This window comes from Temnothorax curvispinosus, unplaced genomic scaffold, assembly GCF_003070985.1.
Source record: "Temnothorax curvispinosus isolate PA1 unplaced genomic scaffold, ASM307098v1 QBEX01014901.1, whole genome shotgun sequence".
NCBI classification, from domain to species: Eukaryota; Metazoa; Arthropoda; class Insecta; order Hymenoptera; family Formicidae; genus Temnothorax; species Temnothorax curvispinosus.
Window position 1 is genome coordinate 388,925 of NW_020224681.1, and position 16,403 is coordinate 405,327.

Here is a 16,403-nt window from a genome sequence, read left to right on the forward strand (position 1 = left end):
TGTGTGTGTGTGTGTGTGTGTGTGTTTATATATATATACACACACACATATATGTCAAATCAAATCGAAAAGTAGCTCCAGTTAAATTTTCGCTAACAAAAACTGAAATGCAAGTTACATAGAAAATAATATATAGTTTAATAATATATTCGCAATATTTTCTGCGTATCTTTCAACGCATACGAAAGCAATCGTATTTATGCGTGTGTGTTAGAAAATATTTTGTGATTGATAAATAAACTTATCTAATTATTTAATTCAATTATATCTATGTTTCTTACAATTAGATTATATATTCTTGGTAACATAAATATGTGATATATTTGGTTTAAATCCAATTTTTTATAACGATTATAAATATACTAGACAACAACGTGCATGAACTTATCCGTAAAAAAATTTCTGGTTATTTACATCTTGGATGTATTGTAATTTTATTACTGGATTAAGAATTATTCGAAGGAAAAAAGTTGTCTTTGAATCAATAATATTGTGCTGATATATGCATCAACAATATTTAGTAGATAAATAATATATATATAAAATTCATATGACACACTCACTCACACTCACACTCACACACACACACACACACACACACACACACACGCACGTACACAAAATGAACGAAAATATATATATATAATCTTTGGAACTTAACAAAGTCCTGCATCAGCTGCTTTAACACATTTGTTTAATTAATATTATTAATTATTAATTATTCACGCCACACATATCAAATCTAAATGAATATGCCATCCACAATCTTGTTTTAAGTGATTACTCCAGTTATACAAATATTCATATTAAATTTACACTTTGTGATTATTAATTTTCATGATATATATAATAACTAATAAATGACAGCAATCACTTAAAAACCTCTATATGATTCTCGTTATCAGCGATAACTTATATCATACTTTCTTTATATTATACCATACTTTGTGTGTCCATTACGATCACTTGAGCCACATTAAATTCTAAGATATTTACACAAAAATATTAGGGCACTTTAGCTTCCAATTCCTCCATGTTACTTTGTAAAATGCTAAATGTAAAAAATCTGCTTGCGTGAAATACTAAAAACTTATCTATACCTTTCTCATATAAAAACATTTTCTCTACGCTGTCTTAGTCTGACTTGGAAAAAAGACTTACTATGTATGTGTATGTGTGTATGAATACTGTTATTCTGATAAAATGCACTGAAAACTTGTACAACGTCATACGCTAGAATATCTCATGGTATATATCAACTACTATGTAGTCTCCAATATACTTTGTAAGAAACTTTGCAAGTTTTACGCGTAATCAAACGACTTTAATGAGTTTTAGAAGCTCATGATAAAATTAAATCCGATCTTCCACAACTTTTTTGTGTTTTTTTTCTCTTTTTCTACAGCAAAGAACACGATAGACAGTCGTTATACGAACGTCGTTATACGATATATTACGATGTAATCTATTATAATATAAAATATGCCATTCGCTTATTCATTCACTTACTGAATTGTGCCTGCACGGAGCTACCAGATCGCTTATCGTAGAGTTATGACGAGTTTTTCTGCAGCCTTCGTTATCGTTCACGAGGTTGGGATTAACGGAGTGCGAGAGAGCAGCCGTTTTGTTGAAGTCTATCGTGGCGTAGCCTTTTTGTGGCTTATTCGGAGATTCGGGTGGAGAGGGGGCAATGTTTACCGTATTGTTGGATGCGCCGGTGGGTGAGTCTTTCTTATCTAGATCCAAAACTGCATAATTTACCCCTATATCCCTAATCGGGAATCCTGTCGGCGTAGAGGGTGCTAAGGGTGACCTCTCAGCTACCGAGGTGCTGGAGAATCTCTTTCTCAGACTTTCGATTTCGCTCGCCTCTAGATTAGCGTAGAAATGTCTGAAGTCTTCCTCCATATCCGATTGTAAGACGGGCAACGGAGGTGGACGTATCCTGATGGCACGGGACGTCTCCGTCGGTCCAGGATCTTGTCCAGGACCTATGTTCATGTATGCGTGTTCAGATCCGTCTATGTCGTTACTTTCTTCCTTGAGCTGCGTCGTCTCGAAAGTACTGTGCGTTGACGAGATTGGGTTGGCGTCGCTGCATATGTCTATATTCATATAGAACGCCGTAGTCGTAGGTAACGGTGACGTTGACGGGTCATAAATTGTCATTTCTCTGTAATCCTTAATGGGTATCACCTCCATTAATGGGTATCCATCCTTTTCCACATTATCACGCGTAGAAGCGTTTTGTGGTGATCTGCAATAATAATGAGGAACGTGTATTCTATCCGATATGCTTTACGTAACCGCGTAAACGAATCTCGACATTACCTTTGTACTGTTTTTCCAAGGCTTTTATTATTGTTGTGCTCCATTTCAATGGAGTGAGACGACAAGACTTGCTCATTGACGTAAAGAGAGGACGGATGAGGCTGAGAACGCGGTGGCGGTGGTGGCAGCATAGAGGGTGGTGACGGTGATCCCAAGGTTTCTTGGGGAGATATAGGGCTGCTACTGCTTCCAACACTGCTTGATCTTCCGTTCTGTTGGCTATGAGGAAATCTAGAGCTTTTATGCGTGTTACTTCTGATATTGGATGATATTGGATCCAAATAGTTAGGCTCTGACGGGATTGGAAGGTCTCTGGACAGCGTATCATCTCCACTGTTGTTGCATACCTGGTAATAAGGGAATATTTTCTTGAACGCGTCTACTATCGTATCATATATTTAAATATTGATATTAGGACGTACGTTGTATTGATTTATATTAACCTGAATTTTTGATTGTACAAGATTAAATAGTTCTTCAGCTCTCTGACATTTAAAGGCATATATACCAGGACCTGTGACGCAGCGTCTGCCCGACTCAAAACTGAAGACGTCATGATGTTCTATGTCCCATCCATATTGACGTAAAAAGCGCAATGGCCATGTAATTGGCTGCTTGTCACGCTGATAAAATATAATATCTTCTTCGGTGACTTCCAAACGTCCAGGAGAAGTGATGTTACCCTCGTTGTCTATGTTCATTACTTGAAAAATGTTGGGCGTAGCTCTGCTATGGACGCAACCCATCTTTTATTTATCTAAAACAAAAACAATACACATTGAAAAATCTATTCCATTATAAACCACTTACGTGTTACGCCGTTGCACCAAGGAGCACATTGCGTAAAAAAAGAACGTACAGCCAATATGTATAGTAGTCCTAATGATTCAGGGTACAGCAGGTAAACAAAGAGTAAAACTAGTTGTAGTATGATACGATAGAAACGTATAAGATATGCGGAGATCTATCGCGTATCGCGTTCCGTCACGTCAGTGAGCTATCGCGTTATGCATTTACACGATATAGACGATACATACCAAATATGACATAGCCAAAACGACATAGATCCGTCTTGCGACGAGCGTGATCGTCCGGATCGGATCGTCGCTTATCCCCGCTTATCCCGTCATTCCTGTCGCTGACGCTGACAGTCTGACAGCGTATTCCGAAACATTGGCGCGTCTATGACAATGACACTAGAGATGCGCGTCGCGATTTAAGTAAGGTTGTACAAAGTGTACGATAAAACTGACGAGAACCACGCCAACGTCATCATCGAAGCGACAAACGTAGGCACGTTTCAATTACAAATATTTGATAAGCTTCAGGGGGAAGAACTTTCAGAAGGGAGATCGTTTGAGACGAGATACAAGATACAAGAACGCGTGATACGCACCCATGTGATATTTCCCGTAAGTTCGTCGAAACGCTCTGTCAAAAGTTCTTGAGATAATATGTCGATGGACGATAACTGATACTGTTGCCAAAGAGGAAGCCTGAGAGAAGCCATATTGCCACGTTCATTATCCGACACTGCTGATAAAACATCAATCATTTTGGTGCGCGTCCGCGCTACATCTCTAAATACTATAATAAATATATGATATTTTGTAATTCTTAAATATATAATAAAATATTAGTTTAACTTGTATATTATTGATTTAAAAAAGATGGATTTTAGCAGTATGAAAATGTTTTGGACGTATTACACATATGTATATATTTTAATCAACACACGTTGTTTATTTATATTGCTTTGAAAAGGAAGATTATATATTTGTATAATTATTGATTGGTTAATGGTATACAAGTAATTAAAATACACGTCTCTTGCGGACGTTACGAAAATCGATAAATTATAGAAGAGTATACGTGGCAAGAAAGTTTGTGCTATTTAACGTTTCAAAATGGAGGAGGTCTCTGATATAAAATACGAATATTTATAATTATAGAATAAGATCGCAGTGTTAACACACCGCGTGTCATTGACATATTTTTTATGATGACTTTACGTGAGCTACGTGTGTGAATTTTTGATCTGTCTATAGCTATAGGCAAATATAACATATGGTACTCTTCAACTCGTTGCTATTTCAGGCGAAGAGGCTTACATAGATGTTACGAAACTTTATATATAGCAGTATGTCTGGCTAGTTGTGTGTGTATGTATTTGAGAAAGAGAATGGAATAATGTTACGACGCGATTTATTCTCTCCAATCAGAATGTCTCATCTCTCGGGAAGAATCGTCGCCTCTTCGTTCACGAGTTCTAGATTATATTCGCGTTTGCTTGCGGTCGATAACTCTGCGTATCATTGTCAAACGTGCTATTTCGAGAATTTAATTGATACGATGTATGATACATTTTTAACGACAAAATGGCGTTCTCTTTCGGGTAAGAATAATGGATTTTGAGTAATAGAACGCATTACCGCATCTTTTATCAGACGTATTGAAATACACGTAAGATATATATATACATTTATGAGTATTAACGTTTCATGTGTGTTTTGTACGAGATAGTCTGTTTAAATTAAGCGTACGTTTGCCTTGATAAGAAGAGAAAAATATTATAAAATAATGTTGTATTACGTATATTTCTTTGTTTCGTAAACGTGAAAGGTGGGTCACTATATTATAGATCCAGGCAGCTATGCTGCAGAAATAGTTAACGGCGAGATTGTAGATCATTGTAGATCACATTAAGCTGTTTGAGCTCTGCACGTTCCGCACGTATTTTCTTCAAGCTCTTTTCTTTTGCATTACTATTCTTAGCGTCAAAAATATATGGAAGGATTATTTGGCTTGAGTGTGTCTTTATAAAGATATATGGTAAATATACCGAAAGATTTCTGTTATGATAAATCGATTTGGGCATGCGCTCCATCGCATCGGGACGCATCTCGTCTCGCATGTTTTATGGAAGCGTGACTCTGACTACGCTTATTCTTTCTGTTTTGGCAACAAACTCGGTACACCCTACACCCTCCACCCTTCTCATTAAAAAAGGAGACCGAGCTGTTTCATATACGATATAATATTACGTTCCCGTATGCCATATGCCGTATACGATTTGAATCTTATAGAAATTCAAAAGAGATGACAAAGTCAAGCATGACCCTCGGAACAGCCAATTAAATTACAATTAAAAATAAATAGCTCTATACCGGAAATTGTGTCGTAACTACACGCTCAGGTGAAGAACCGTCCAAAATCAGGATAATCAGTACTTATATTGCCATATTGGTCTCAATCTCTCGTGGACATTCGGATGCTCTTTGCTTTTTTCTAATACATTGTTGTATCAATATAAAAAACTACGAAACCAATCTTTGATTAAAAGATCGTCGGTAGACTGACGTCACTAACCGACAAGTATCATCGTCATCGTCGGAATAGCGATAATATTTAAGAAGAAAAAAAGAAAGCTGCTTCACGTCAAACGCCCGCGCGTGCTGATGACGTCGTCGGTGCTCGCCCCTTGTTACCATCGTCGTCGTCGTCGTCGTCGTCGTCAAGGGTTGGAAGTTGGAAGCCAGGTTCAGGGGTGCGGGCGAGGGGTAACGAGGGTACGACGCAGAGCGTCGGCTCCGAGCGGCCGCGGCGCCGGAAAACGTAACGTGTTTTATCGATTTACGTCGGCGGCCATACTCGCATTCGCCAGTACCGGTCAGGCGCACTCGACTCTTCGTCCCTACTGTCGCCGTCGTCATCGTGGTCATCGTCGTCGTCGTCGTCGTCGTCGTCGACGAGAGACCGTCGTGGTGCACGGCAGATAAGGATTTTCGCCCTTTCGATCTTTCGTTTGTCGGCCATCGTCGCGCGGACGACGCAGCGCGATGCGTCTGTAATACGATCGAGAGCACGAGAGATATAAATCCGGCCCGCAAAATTGTAAAATCCGTAAACGTATCCGTGTTGTTCGATATACGCGATACGCGCGAGTCCGCAAATAGTTACAGGCCGAGTCGAGGCCTCCGTCGTCGTCGCCGCCGCCGCCGCCGCCGCCGCCGCCGAGTAACGCCCAGGGGAGGAAGCAGCTCGAGGAGAGAAGAGAGTGATAAAGAGGGAGAGAGGGTGTGTGTAGAGCCGACGACAGCTTCCGTGTCGTGAGTACCATTCCGGATCAACGAAACTTTTCTTTCCGCGTTTGGCCATCTTACCGGGATAAATCCCTCATGGCGGATGTAAACGTAGAACGCGCGTACCCTTCGCGCGGATATACGCGGTAACCACCCCCGCGGCCCTGGTCGGCTCGGCAAACTCGCGTGTAAATCGATGTCTTTAATCGTTACCATCGTCACGTGCATGGTTTATTTTTCATTCAACGAGATTCTACGTCGAGGATCATACTGATTTCAGCAGTAAATTTCAGGGGAGGATATCTTCGCCAAGGTGAAATAATCGTTTCCTGTCCCTGCCTCTGCCCCTTTCAGGAATCCGACTCGCTGATCAATTAATCTATATAGGTCCCTTCCTCTCTTTCACGTTGTCGTTCTCTTGGATTCCGCGGCTTTCTTCCTTATTAGTCGCAGGATATGCGTTTCCATATGTAACGATCCAAGGATTAAACAACGTACGATGACGTAGATAAATTACAGCAACGTATGAATCGTCGTAAACTCTCTTAATCTGGAGAAAAAAGATATACGAAGGTTGCAGTAAATGTGGTAATAACGTGCAGATGGAGGACGTTATTTTAATATAGTAGAACACTCGAACGTATTTAGATTTAAAAATTTAGAAATCTTTACCTCACGTATTACGTATTGTTAATGTTTGTAATAATAGCGTGCAGCCAATAAGAATGTGATACGGTAAAAAATAAATATATCTGCGAACGTCTGTGGCAAGAAATAAGAATGTTGAAATGTCTAAAACGTTACAGTGTACGCTATAAATTTATTTTAGTGTATTTCAAGGTTAAAATGTATACATGTAAAAAGAAACTGTGCTTTTGCCACCTATTATAATATATCATGAAATATTCTGATCCATAATAATATTGTTCGCAATACTCGCAGAAAGCACTATTGAGCATCGAAACTTCGACATTTACATGTCGTTTTAGTTTTATATTAAATATCACACACACACACACACACATAGTTTTCTCTCTTGAGACTGTGCGCGAATCATGATTTTTAAAAACTCAGAACGGGTAACGTAGAGGACATGAATAAATGAGCTTTTTGAATGCTTTTTGAAAAGTCCGCGCTGCAGAGATCTGTACACGTATTTTGATAGATTGATCAGTGCAGATTTAAAAAAATCGGAATGTATTAGCGCTATATTATTCTTCATGTTAGAGGTGGAACGTTCGTTTTTTCCCTCCCTCTTACGTAACTTATAACATTTTTGCTTATACTCATCTATAAAAAGCACGTTGGATACTTGAAGAACGATTGTAGTGAACGTATCTTTGAGAAAGATGTGGACCAACTTATGTATATTTGAATGACCGTACGTTCGATGAGAAAAGATACTCTTAGCATTCCGTTCTTTTATTACACATTTTTGATATCTCCGAAATCTGATGTTGATCCCCCTCCTAGGAGAAGCACGTGGAAGTCAATATTCGCTTTTTATTCGACCCCTTTTTCAAGATATTATGTATTTCTCTTGCTGTGTATGCTGCGCTTGCTTTTTATTCCAAGTAGCTTATATAATGTTATTAATAATATTTCCATTTTTTAGATATTAATATACGTAATATATCATAAACCGGGAGGAAAATGACGTGTTCGCGACACATTTATCGTTGTTTCTTAGTTATTTATAAAATTTTTATACAAGTATTTCGCAAAAAACGACGCAACGATTTTCTGGCAATAAAGATAAAAATGTTATAAAAAATAAGAAATATATTATTATTTAATTACGTTTATAACATGTTGAATGTTGCAAAGAGAGCATCTAAGCATTCTCAATTAGTGCTCACTTCGTGTCAGTTGTGCACCTTGGAAAAAATATTTAGTTCATGAACGTTATCCTCGTCTTTAAATTTCTATCATACAATTCGAAAGTGCTCAAGTACGGCACTTTAGACGTCATTGACATTTTCATTATGATTGTAACGTGCACTTATATTATACATGTGCATGTATATATACTCGCTACTCGCGGTAGTTTGAGAGATGACATTTTACCGTTTTAATATATGTTTGTATTTTTCCAACGTTTTAAACGCCTGTCGAGCTAAGTGTCATTGACAAGTGTCATTTCAGTAACTTACGGAAAACATCTGTTGACGTTGGCACGTGAAGAGATGCAAAAGGAGAAAGTGTATCGCGTAAGAGTTTACCCTCAATCGAATCGGTTATTTCGGGAAGGTATGTGCGTGACATTAAATGAATCGATATAAACTTTCCAAACTCTTATTACGTCGTATAGAAGAAAAAAGTTGCCATACCTTATCCTTTATTGCAACGCGAGTTAATTTTGTTATATCTTTTTACTTTTATCATTGATTTTATCAATGACAAAATATAATATCTCGAAATGAAATATCATTCTGTATATACGTGAGAAATATATATACAATATAACTTTACATATTATACTAATATAATATGTCTTCATGCATCATATTGGTTTTCAATATGTGTTACTTTGTCGGACTTTAATTTTATTAGGGCCATCATTGTGAGCGATCGTTGCGAACGATATCACTCAGCCAGCTGTCTATTTATCAGTACCAAGTTGTATTGATTTGCTCTTTAAATGCGCTCGATTACGCACACGCGCGCATCTACGGATCGAGTCGTTTAGGCATGTTCAGAACGTTCACGTAATGTAGCCTAATCACATGAAATTTGAATAGATTTTAATCATACCTGACGATAGGCTGATTCGAATTTATAAACGGGGTACGAAAGAATTTTTGATTATTATTTTTCTCACTTTTTTTTATCAAAGGGCAGGTTATATTGGAGAAAGCTGTCGAAACTCACTATTTAAAAGAGTTTCTTTGTACTAAAAAAAGAGAGGGAAAAAATACTTTCTAGATGCAAAGCAAGAGACACGCTATTGATGATAATAAATTTTTCCAGGGATAGTAAAATTGATATTTGGTTGAATGGATTTTAACTACGAAATAAATGGCGGAAGTATTTTATACTTTTTACAGGTTTTGGGCGCGAGCATGCAATAAATTAATTCTTCACGCTTGAAATAATTTTTAATACCGTTACAAAGCATTTTTTCACCTGGCAAAAAACGATAGTGCGACGTTTTGTGCGATAATTTAAATTCTGCATAATATATGTCTTCTATATGTCTGCATAATTTATGTCTTATGAAATGTAAATAAAATTTTCCGAGATAGTAAATAAAGGAACGATTAAAAAGGATTGATAATTGAGCGTAAATTTATAATACAAAATTTTAATGTCTCTTAAAATAATTATAATCCAATGACGGTTTCTTTCACTAATAAAAATATTATAAAAAAACATTTAATCAAATATTAATCTTTTGTAGAATTTTCCGTAAAGAAAAGTTGATAAACAAAAAAATAAATACGTCGTCTCTTTTAATTTGAATAAGAAGAAAAACCTAACCTCTTAAGAAAAAGCTACATAGACGCGATTCATACAATATATATTTATATCTTGAAGAAAAAATGATACGGAAAAAAGTTAAATGGCTTAATGATATTTAATAAATGCAGAGCAATATTTTTCTTCGCATAAATTAATTTTCCCATGATTCGGCGTGTAAAAAAATTAAGTAATCGAAAAGTTAATATTTTGTAAGACTTGAGATACGTGTACCTATTTTACTTTATATTTTACTCTGACAATCTGATTCGAGTTTCCCTTCAGTTTCGTTTCCTTTACTTTTTAACTTGTGACTTTTTATACGAAATCTTGGAATTTTCTCCCTCTCATCGTAACTTCCTATTTCATCTCCCTTTATTTCTTTCGCTCGTCGTTCAGTTATGGATTGGTGCGGACGAGCTCCCACGCGCTGCTCGATAATACATCGCCATTTGCGCGCGGTAATGCATCGCTTTTATAATACGTTTGTCTCCTTTCAGCCCTCTCTGGCTCTCTCGGCAACCTTTTCGTAGAGACATTGTTTTTCTGTCGACGCACGTCGACGAGAGACGACGCGACGAGACGAGGCGCTTAAGCGCCTCTCATTGTCAGATGTTCTGTCCGGTCGTTGTCGTGGCTTTGTCAGAATTCAGAAGCATTTAAGGCGTGATACGTCAAGAGAAATTTCTCCCTCGAGTAAAAAAGAATCACATAAGGTTTCACTCTGTTTCGCTCTGTTTAAATAATTTCCTCTTTGAAAAAGTCTCGTCGTGTTAAGACGTTATTGTAAAAGGCTGCGGTTACCCTTTATGAATGGCTACTGTTTACACCGCAATGCTATTTTTTACTTTCCATGCGATAAATGGAAAGTATAGTGCAGGCGTCTGTGTGACGCGTGTCGCGCACAAATATATAGCGCTATATTCTCCTCAACACTCTTAAACACTCGTCGTGTTCAAAGCCAAGTTTTTCAGATACGCATGCGGCTTCGACTACCGTGCGCGGAAATGCTCTCGTAGTAGATTACGAAATCTCGAGCAGCGTCCGCTGTTGGTTGTTCGCGTGTCATGCTCCATGCATCGTTGGTGCTTCATTAGATCTTCATATCGCTCATTAACTCAATCTGTCTAACTTATCTGGGACATAAAAGATTGAATTATCTCAAAATCTCAACATTGCTTCAATATTATTAAATTATTGAGATGGTGGAATTGTTATTGCAGGAAGAATCGCCTGAATATTTACTGTGTAAAACGTAGAACAAAATAAGCCTGCCTTGCAGAGTATATGGATTTATAGTAATGTCTTTTTCATGCAGAAAATGTTCGTCAAAAGAGACATAAATGACGCTAAACAGCGTGAAGAAACGGAACCGAACATTAATGCAACCACGCCGCGGGATGCAGCCATTCCTGACGCAGCCGATATAGGGGGTGCTTCCGATAAACGTGAGTATTACCGTAATCTTTTACTCCGTTTTCTTTTTTAAGAATAATGATCAGTAAATTTTAGCCCCAAGTTTTACCACGTCGCAAATTTAAAGTTTAATTGTTAGCACGTTAGATGCTTGGCTGCTAGATTTTGAATGCAGACACACGTATTGTGTAATATCTTTTTAATATTTGTAACTTTTTTCCACCAAATATTAGTTTAAGCTTGTTATTTGTTTCTAGCAATGGAAACGAATATAAAAGCCACAGAAAAGACCACTTTCGGAAAGGATTTTCAGGACCTCGAAGAAAAATTCGTAGCAAAAACAGGAATACCGTCATGGGGTCTTGTTGCTATTTTAATAGGTAATAAAGCATACGTCTTTTTTCGAAAAGGCGACTTTTAATTGCAATCAATCAACAACAATCAATGTTTATTATACAGTTTATTTATATAGATATAGACGGAATAAAGCTTATTTTGTTAAATATGTAACGTTAAATAACAACTAAAATAATTTATTTGTAATTTAATCACTAACTGTATTCTAAAGAAAAGACAGATGAAATGACACGAAGGGACATTTAATCTTGTGTATTTGTAATATACTCGAGTAAATAAAGTGTGTTTTGTATTTTCAAACGAATTAATCTATATACATATAACATAATATTATAACATACCTACAATTATGTGTACGTAAAAATGCTGAATGTTGATTACAATGTGTATATATTTTTATATTTTATTCCTATATAGCAGTAGGCATAATTGTTCTCGGAGTCTGCTTTTGCTGTATACGAAGATGTTGTCGCAAACGACGCTCCAAAGATGGCAAGAAGGGATTAAAGGGCGCGGTGGACCTAAAGTCCGTGCAACTTTTGGGGAGCACGTACAAGGACAAGGTATGTATTCAGTGTGCCGTGACTTGATGTAGATATTAGAAACACCCTCTACACTCGTGGAATCCACTTCGATATGCGAAGGTCCAGCCGGATATGGAAGAATTGACGGACAATGCCGAAGAACCGGACGAAGCTGAGAGTAAGCAAAGCGAAGTTAAGCTTGGAAAACTACAGTATAAGGTACAAACTGCTTCTTAATTGTCTTAAATTAACGTATCTTTCATCCATGCTTGCTACGTAGAAAATGAAATAAGTGAGCCATCTGCTCAAGTTAAAATTTATTAAAATTAATTGATTTCAGCTCGAATACGACTTTAATTCGAACAGCCTCGCCGTAACAGTAATACAAGCGGAAGAACTGCCGGCATTGGATATGGGTGGCACGTCAGATCCATATGTCAAAGTGTATTTATTACCGGATAAAAAGAAAAAATTCGAGACAAAAGTTCACAGAAAGACGTTGAATCCAGTCTTCAACGAAACTTTTACGTTTAAGGTCAGTTAAGAATTGCAATGTTTCGAATCTAATATACTTGATATACTCAATATACTTAATAGATCTAATTAATTTTACATATATATTTATAGTTTTATGCTATACGTATATAATTTTAACGCAGAATACAATCTTTAGAAAACATTTCAAATTCTTTTAATTTATTCGTATCTCTAATTTAAATGTGAAAATTGTTATATATAATAATTTGTTTTTAATACTTTTATTAACATATTTGTACAGAGTGTTCCTTATGCCGATGCTATGAATAAAACTCTGGTCTTCGCCATCTTCGACTTTGATAGATTTTCGAAACACGATCAGATCGGTGAAGTAAAGGTGCCACTCTGTCAAATAGATCTAGCGCAAACGATTGAGGAATGGAGGGAACTACAGAGTGTCGAAGGTGAAGGTGGACAGGTGAGTCAATCGAATGACTAATTGTAAGACAATATTCATATAAATATAGTGCAATATATGTGACACACATATAAAAATAGGATACTATGGATGGGTGTTTGTGTATTGATGAATTAATTTTTTTTTGCTAAAATAAAAGAAATGCCTAGCTATAGCAATAATTAGCAATTACAAAATGGATATATTGCACATTAAAAATACATTAAACAGGAATTTTTGTTGTTTACAGGATAATAAACTAGGTGACATATGCTTTTCGTTGAGATACGTACCGACGGCCGGAAAGCTTACGGTAGTTATTCTGGAAGCTAAGAATCTGAAGAAGATGGATGTCGGTGGCCTCTCAGATCCTTATGTCAAGATCGCGTTGATGCAGAATGGAAAGAGATTGAAGAAGAAGAAAACATCGATCAAGAAGTGCACCCTTAATCCGTATTACAACGAATCATTCACTTTCGAGGTGCCCTTCGAACAGATACAGGTACGTAAAAAAATATGTTTTATTATCATTCAATTATTAAAATTTCAATAATTAAATAACAACTAATTATGTAAGTTAACAACTGATACATATATATAAAATTTTATTTACTTATTATAATGTAAGAAAATTACTTTAGCATTATGTTAGTGTTATTTTTGTAATAGTTGAAGGGTGTGCAGTAACAGTTTAAAATTGACGACATTATTTAATTTTACATATAATAACAATAACAATAACAACAATAATAATATTAAGTTATGCTCTTAACATTTTAATAATCGCAATATTTTTTGTGATCTGTCAGAAAGTGCAACTCGTCGTCACCGTAGTAGATTACGATCGCATTGGCACATCAGAACCGATCGGGAAGGTAGTCTTGGGATACAACGCGAGTGGAACGGAATTGAGACATTGGTCCGACATGTTGGCATCCCCCAGGCGCCCGATCGCTCAATGGCACACGCTAAAGGACCCTGAAGATGGAGATAAGAAAGATTAAGAACGTTGACTTTCCAATTAAGATATATACGGTCAGTATTAATGGAGCTAATTATACATAAGAAATGTTTCAATACAATTTCACTTCTAAAAACAAATTTTCTGAATAATCCAAGATGATTTTACTTTAAGATTTTATAACAAATAAATAGATTCCGAAATTAAATTTAAGATGCGAAGTTATTAAGATTCCGAGATACTTTTCATAATCAACGCGACTTTCTTCTTATCTTGTCTTGTCTTGTCTTGCCTACTCGACTCTAAAAAGTTTTATGATAAAAATTCTTTGAAAGCGATCCTCTCTTTACAGGATAATTGATCGAGAGAAAAGGGAACGGAGAAGAGTAAAAGAGATTGAGAGGGGTGTAGAGAAACGAGAGAGGAGAAAAAGAAAGAAAAATCTATAGGGAAAGATAAAACAAATCCATATTTAATAGATATTAATAATCTATGATAAACGATAAAAATACCAACCATATGAAGGATTTAACATTAAAATAATATGTTCCCACATGGAGAGTGTAGTGTCTTGTATATATACATATATATCTAATATACTTCTCTCTGTAGATGTAACTTTAAATGATTTCAAGTAACGCGTCCTTTTTGAGATAGCAATCGAGCAAGGAAAACATTTGAGATTTGCAAAAAAATATCGATGCTTCAAGGAAATATTTACATCATGTTATCTCTTAGATAGGCTTCCATCTTGATTCGTTCGTTTGGTGTCACAAGTTTCCGTAATATACTTTCTAAAGACAGACATCGTTCACGTTATGAAGAAGTATATATATGATATATATATAGTTGTGTCGTCCGTAAAAATAGCGGCATAATCTTCTTCCGAGGGAAGAAACATATATAGCGACGATAGTGAGAACGTTCACAGTTGTGTTGTCTATATGCGAAATGATAATAATGAATGGTTATGTATCATCCGGATTCGCAAAAAATCTCGAAATGTGGATTACAATCTGCAAATTGAAGGGCTCAGTAAAAAGGTAAAAAAAAGGCAAAATTACAAAGTTGAAAAATTTCAGGTACTATTTCAAGCACTATTCGCAAAGGCAAAATTATAACTTGTAATAAGCTATAATTAAATCAATATAAAATTGTTTTTTTTTTTTCATTTTTAGAGACATTTTGGGCTTTTGTAGAAAAATAATTTTATATACGTACATATGTATATGTAATTTACGTATTGTCTTGTATTTTTGTCTCTCGCGCCTATTTTTGCTTAATTTTTCTTTTACCGAGTCTTTTAACGAAACATTGACGCGGACCGTCGCCGTCGTTCATATAATTTCTTCTCGCGATTAATTCATCGTTTCACTTTGGATTGCTTCGAAAAGAATCGAAATCGCGTCGTACACCGAACTCTCCCGTGCACTCAAAAGGTCAAAGCGCGGCTTGGAGCACATGCATAAACGTCGCTTTAGAGACGATGGACATTTCCGTATTGATCCTCGTGTGCAACAGCGCGCGGTGCATTTTCGTGCAACGCGCGGAGCAATGCTTTAATCTGCGATGTACCTTCGTGTACTATAGTTAGGCACTTGGTTTATGCACCATTTGTACGGAGAACTCACGATTAAGATGAAACAAATAACGTGACCACGTCAGGAGAATTATCGTTCGATTTAAGTATATCAGACACTGATTCGAAGCACTTACAATTAGATCCAGTTACTCGCGGAAATGACTTCCTACAATTAAATAAAAAGACACGATTTTGTAATTTGACGATATTTTACACGTAGTAAGAAGTACGCGTAAAGTAATATATATGAACAAAAAGTTAATGAATTTATTATATGAAACTATATATAATTTATATTCCGTTATATTGTCTTTATTATGACTTTATATATATTAAATTGCGTTATATAAAAAAGTTATATTATCTGTTATTATTTTATTTGCGTCTATTATAATTTATATTTTGTTCCATAAAACATTTTCAAAAATGTATATGTGTGATGTGTGATTTTGATAGACTCACAATCAGATGTTGAATGCAGACGCATAAGATAGTTTGTTGGGGAAGTTTTATTCGTCTGACAGAACATGTTGATTGTAACATTTTACTAGTCTTATTCGGTTTATGTATGTATAAACGCGGTACGCTTTAATCAATGAATGATCATATTCGAAGAAAACCATGCTGTCCGAAGAAATCGCATATCGCGCCCGACGCGATACAATCGCGCGTTAGCTTTTTACGTGTAACTATGCAATTTTCTAATCGTTGTCACCTATTATACGCATACACACATATGGATATGTAATATACA

At 36.2% G+C, this 16,403-nt stretch overlaps 2 protein-coding genes across 5 annotated transcripts; one reads left to right on the forward strand and one right to left on the reverse strand.

Annotated features, from left to right (window-relative positions):
- Positions 1–289: 289 nt before the first annotated feature.
- Positions 290–3,745, reverse strand: LOC112465112 (fibroblast growth factor receptor substrate 2). Of its 3 annotated transcripts, none has more exons than XM_025032505.1 (4): positions 3,372–3,745; positions 2,757–3,091; positions 2,335–2,681; positions 290–2,260 (listed from the first exon to the last, which is right to left on the reverse strand). In XM_025032505.1, exons 2-4 carry the CDS (start codon positions 3,078–3,080, stop codon positions 1,498–1,500), a joined length of 1,434 nt encoding a protein of 477 aa, XP_024888273.1. In that variant the 5' UTR covers positions 3,081–3,091; positions 3,372–3,745; the 3' UTR covers positions 290–1,497. The 3 variants fall into 3 exon arrangements, with proteins under 3 accessions (XP_024888273.1, XP_024888274.1, XP_024888275.1); XM_025032506.1 differs by having other exon boundaries at positions 2,778–3,091; positions 3,372–3,742; XM_025032507.1 differs by lacking the exon at positions 3,372–3,745 and having other exon boundaries at positions 2,843–2,980.
- A 2,275-nt stretch (positions 3,746–6,020) lies between these two features.
- LOC112465116 (synaptotagmin 1-like) lies at positions 6,021–15,957 on the forward strand. Of its 2 annotated transcripts, none has more exons than XM_025032515.1 (10): positions 6,021–6,443; positions 11,194–11,323; positions 11,549–11,671; positions 12,066–12,211; positions 12,299–12,391; positions 12,513–12,707; positions 12,951–13,127; positions 13,357–13,608; positions 13,916–14,141; positions 14,420–15,957. In XM_025032515.1, the coding sequence occupies exons 2-9, from the start codon at positions 11,197–11,199 to the stop codon at positions 14,108–14,110; spliced, it is 1,308 nt and encodes a 435-aa protein (XP_024888283.1). In that variant the 5' UTR covers positions 6,021–6,443; positions 11,194–11,196; the 3' UTR covers positions 14,111–14,141; positions 14,420–15,957. The 2 variants fall into 2 exon arrangements, with proteins under 2 accessions (XP_024888283.1, XP_024888282.1); XM_025032514.1 differs by having other exon boundaries at positions 6,022–6,443; positions 12,293–12,391.
- The last annotated feature ends 446 nt before the right edge of the window (positions 15,958–16,403 follow it).

What these genes read in the sequence shown, in the direction of transcription:
- LOC112465112 (XM_025032505.1), bottom strand. Translation starts at nt 3,080, where the DNA reads ATGGGTTGCGTCCATAGCAGAGCTACGCCCAACATTTTTCAAGTAATG. An exon ending in TTAATATAAATCAATACAAC is followed by an intron (nt 2,682 to 2,756) that starts GTACGTCCTAAT and finishes CCTTATTACCAG; the next exon opens with GTATGCAACAACAGTGGAGA. An exon ending in CTTGGAAAAACAGTACAAAG is followed by an intron (nt 2,261 to 2,334) that starts GTAATGTCGAGA and finishes TTATTATTGCAG; the next exon opens with ATCACCACAAAACGCTTCTA.
- LOC112465116 (XM_025032514.1), top strand. Translation starts at nt 11,197, where the DNA reads ATGTTCGTCAAAAGAGACATAAATGACGCTAAACAGCGTGAAGAAACG. An exon ending in TCTTGTTGCTATTTTAATAG is followed by an intron (nt 11,672 to 12,065) that starts GTAATAAAGCAT and finishes ATTCCTATATAG; the next exon opens with CAGTAGGCATAATTGTTCTC. An exon ending in ACGAAACTTTTACGTTTAAG is followed by an intron (nt 12,708 to 12,950) that starts GTCAGTTAAGAA and finishes ATATTTGTACAG; the next exon opens with AGTGTTCCTTATGCCGATGC.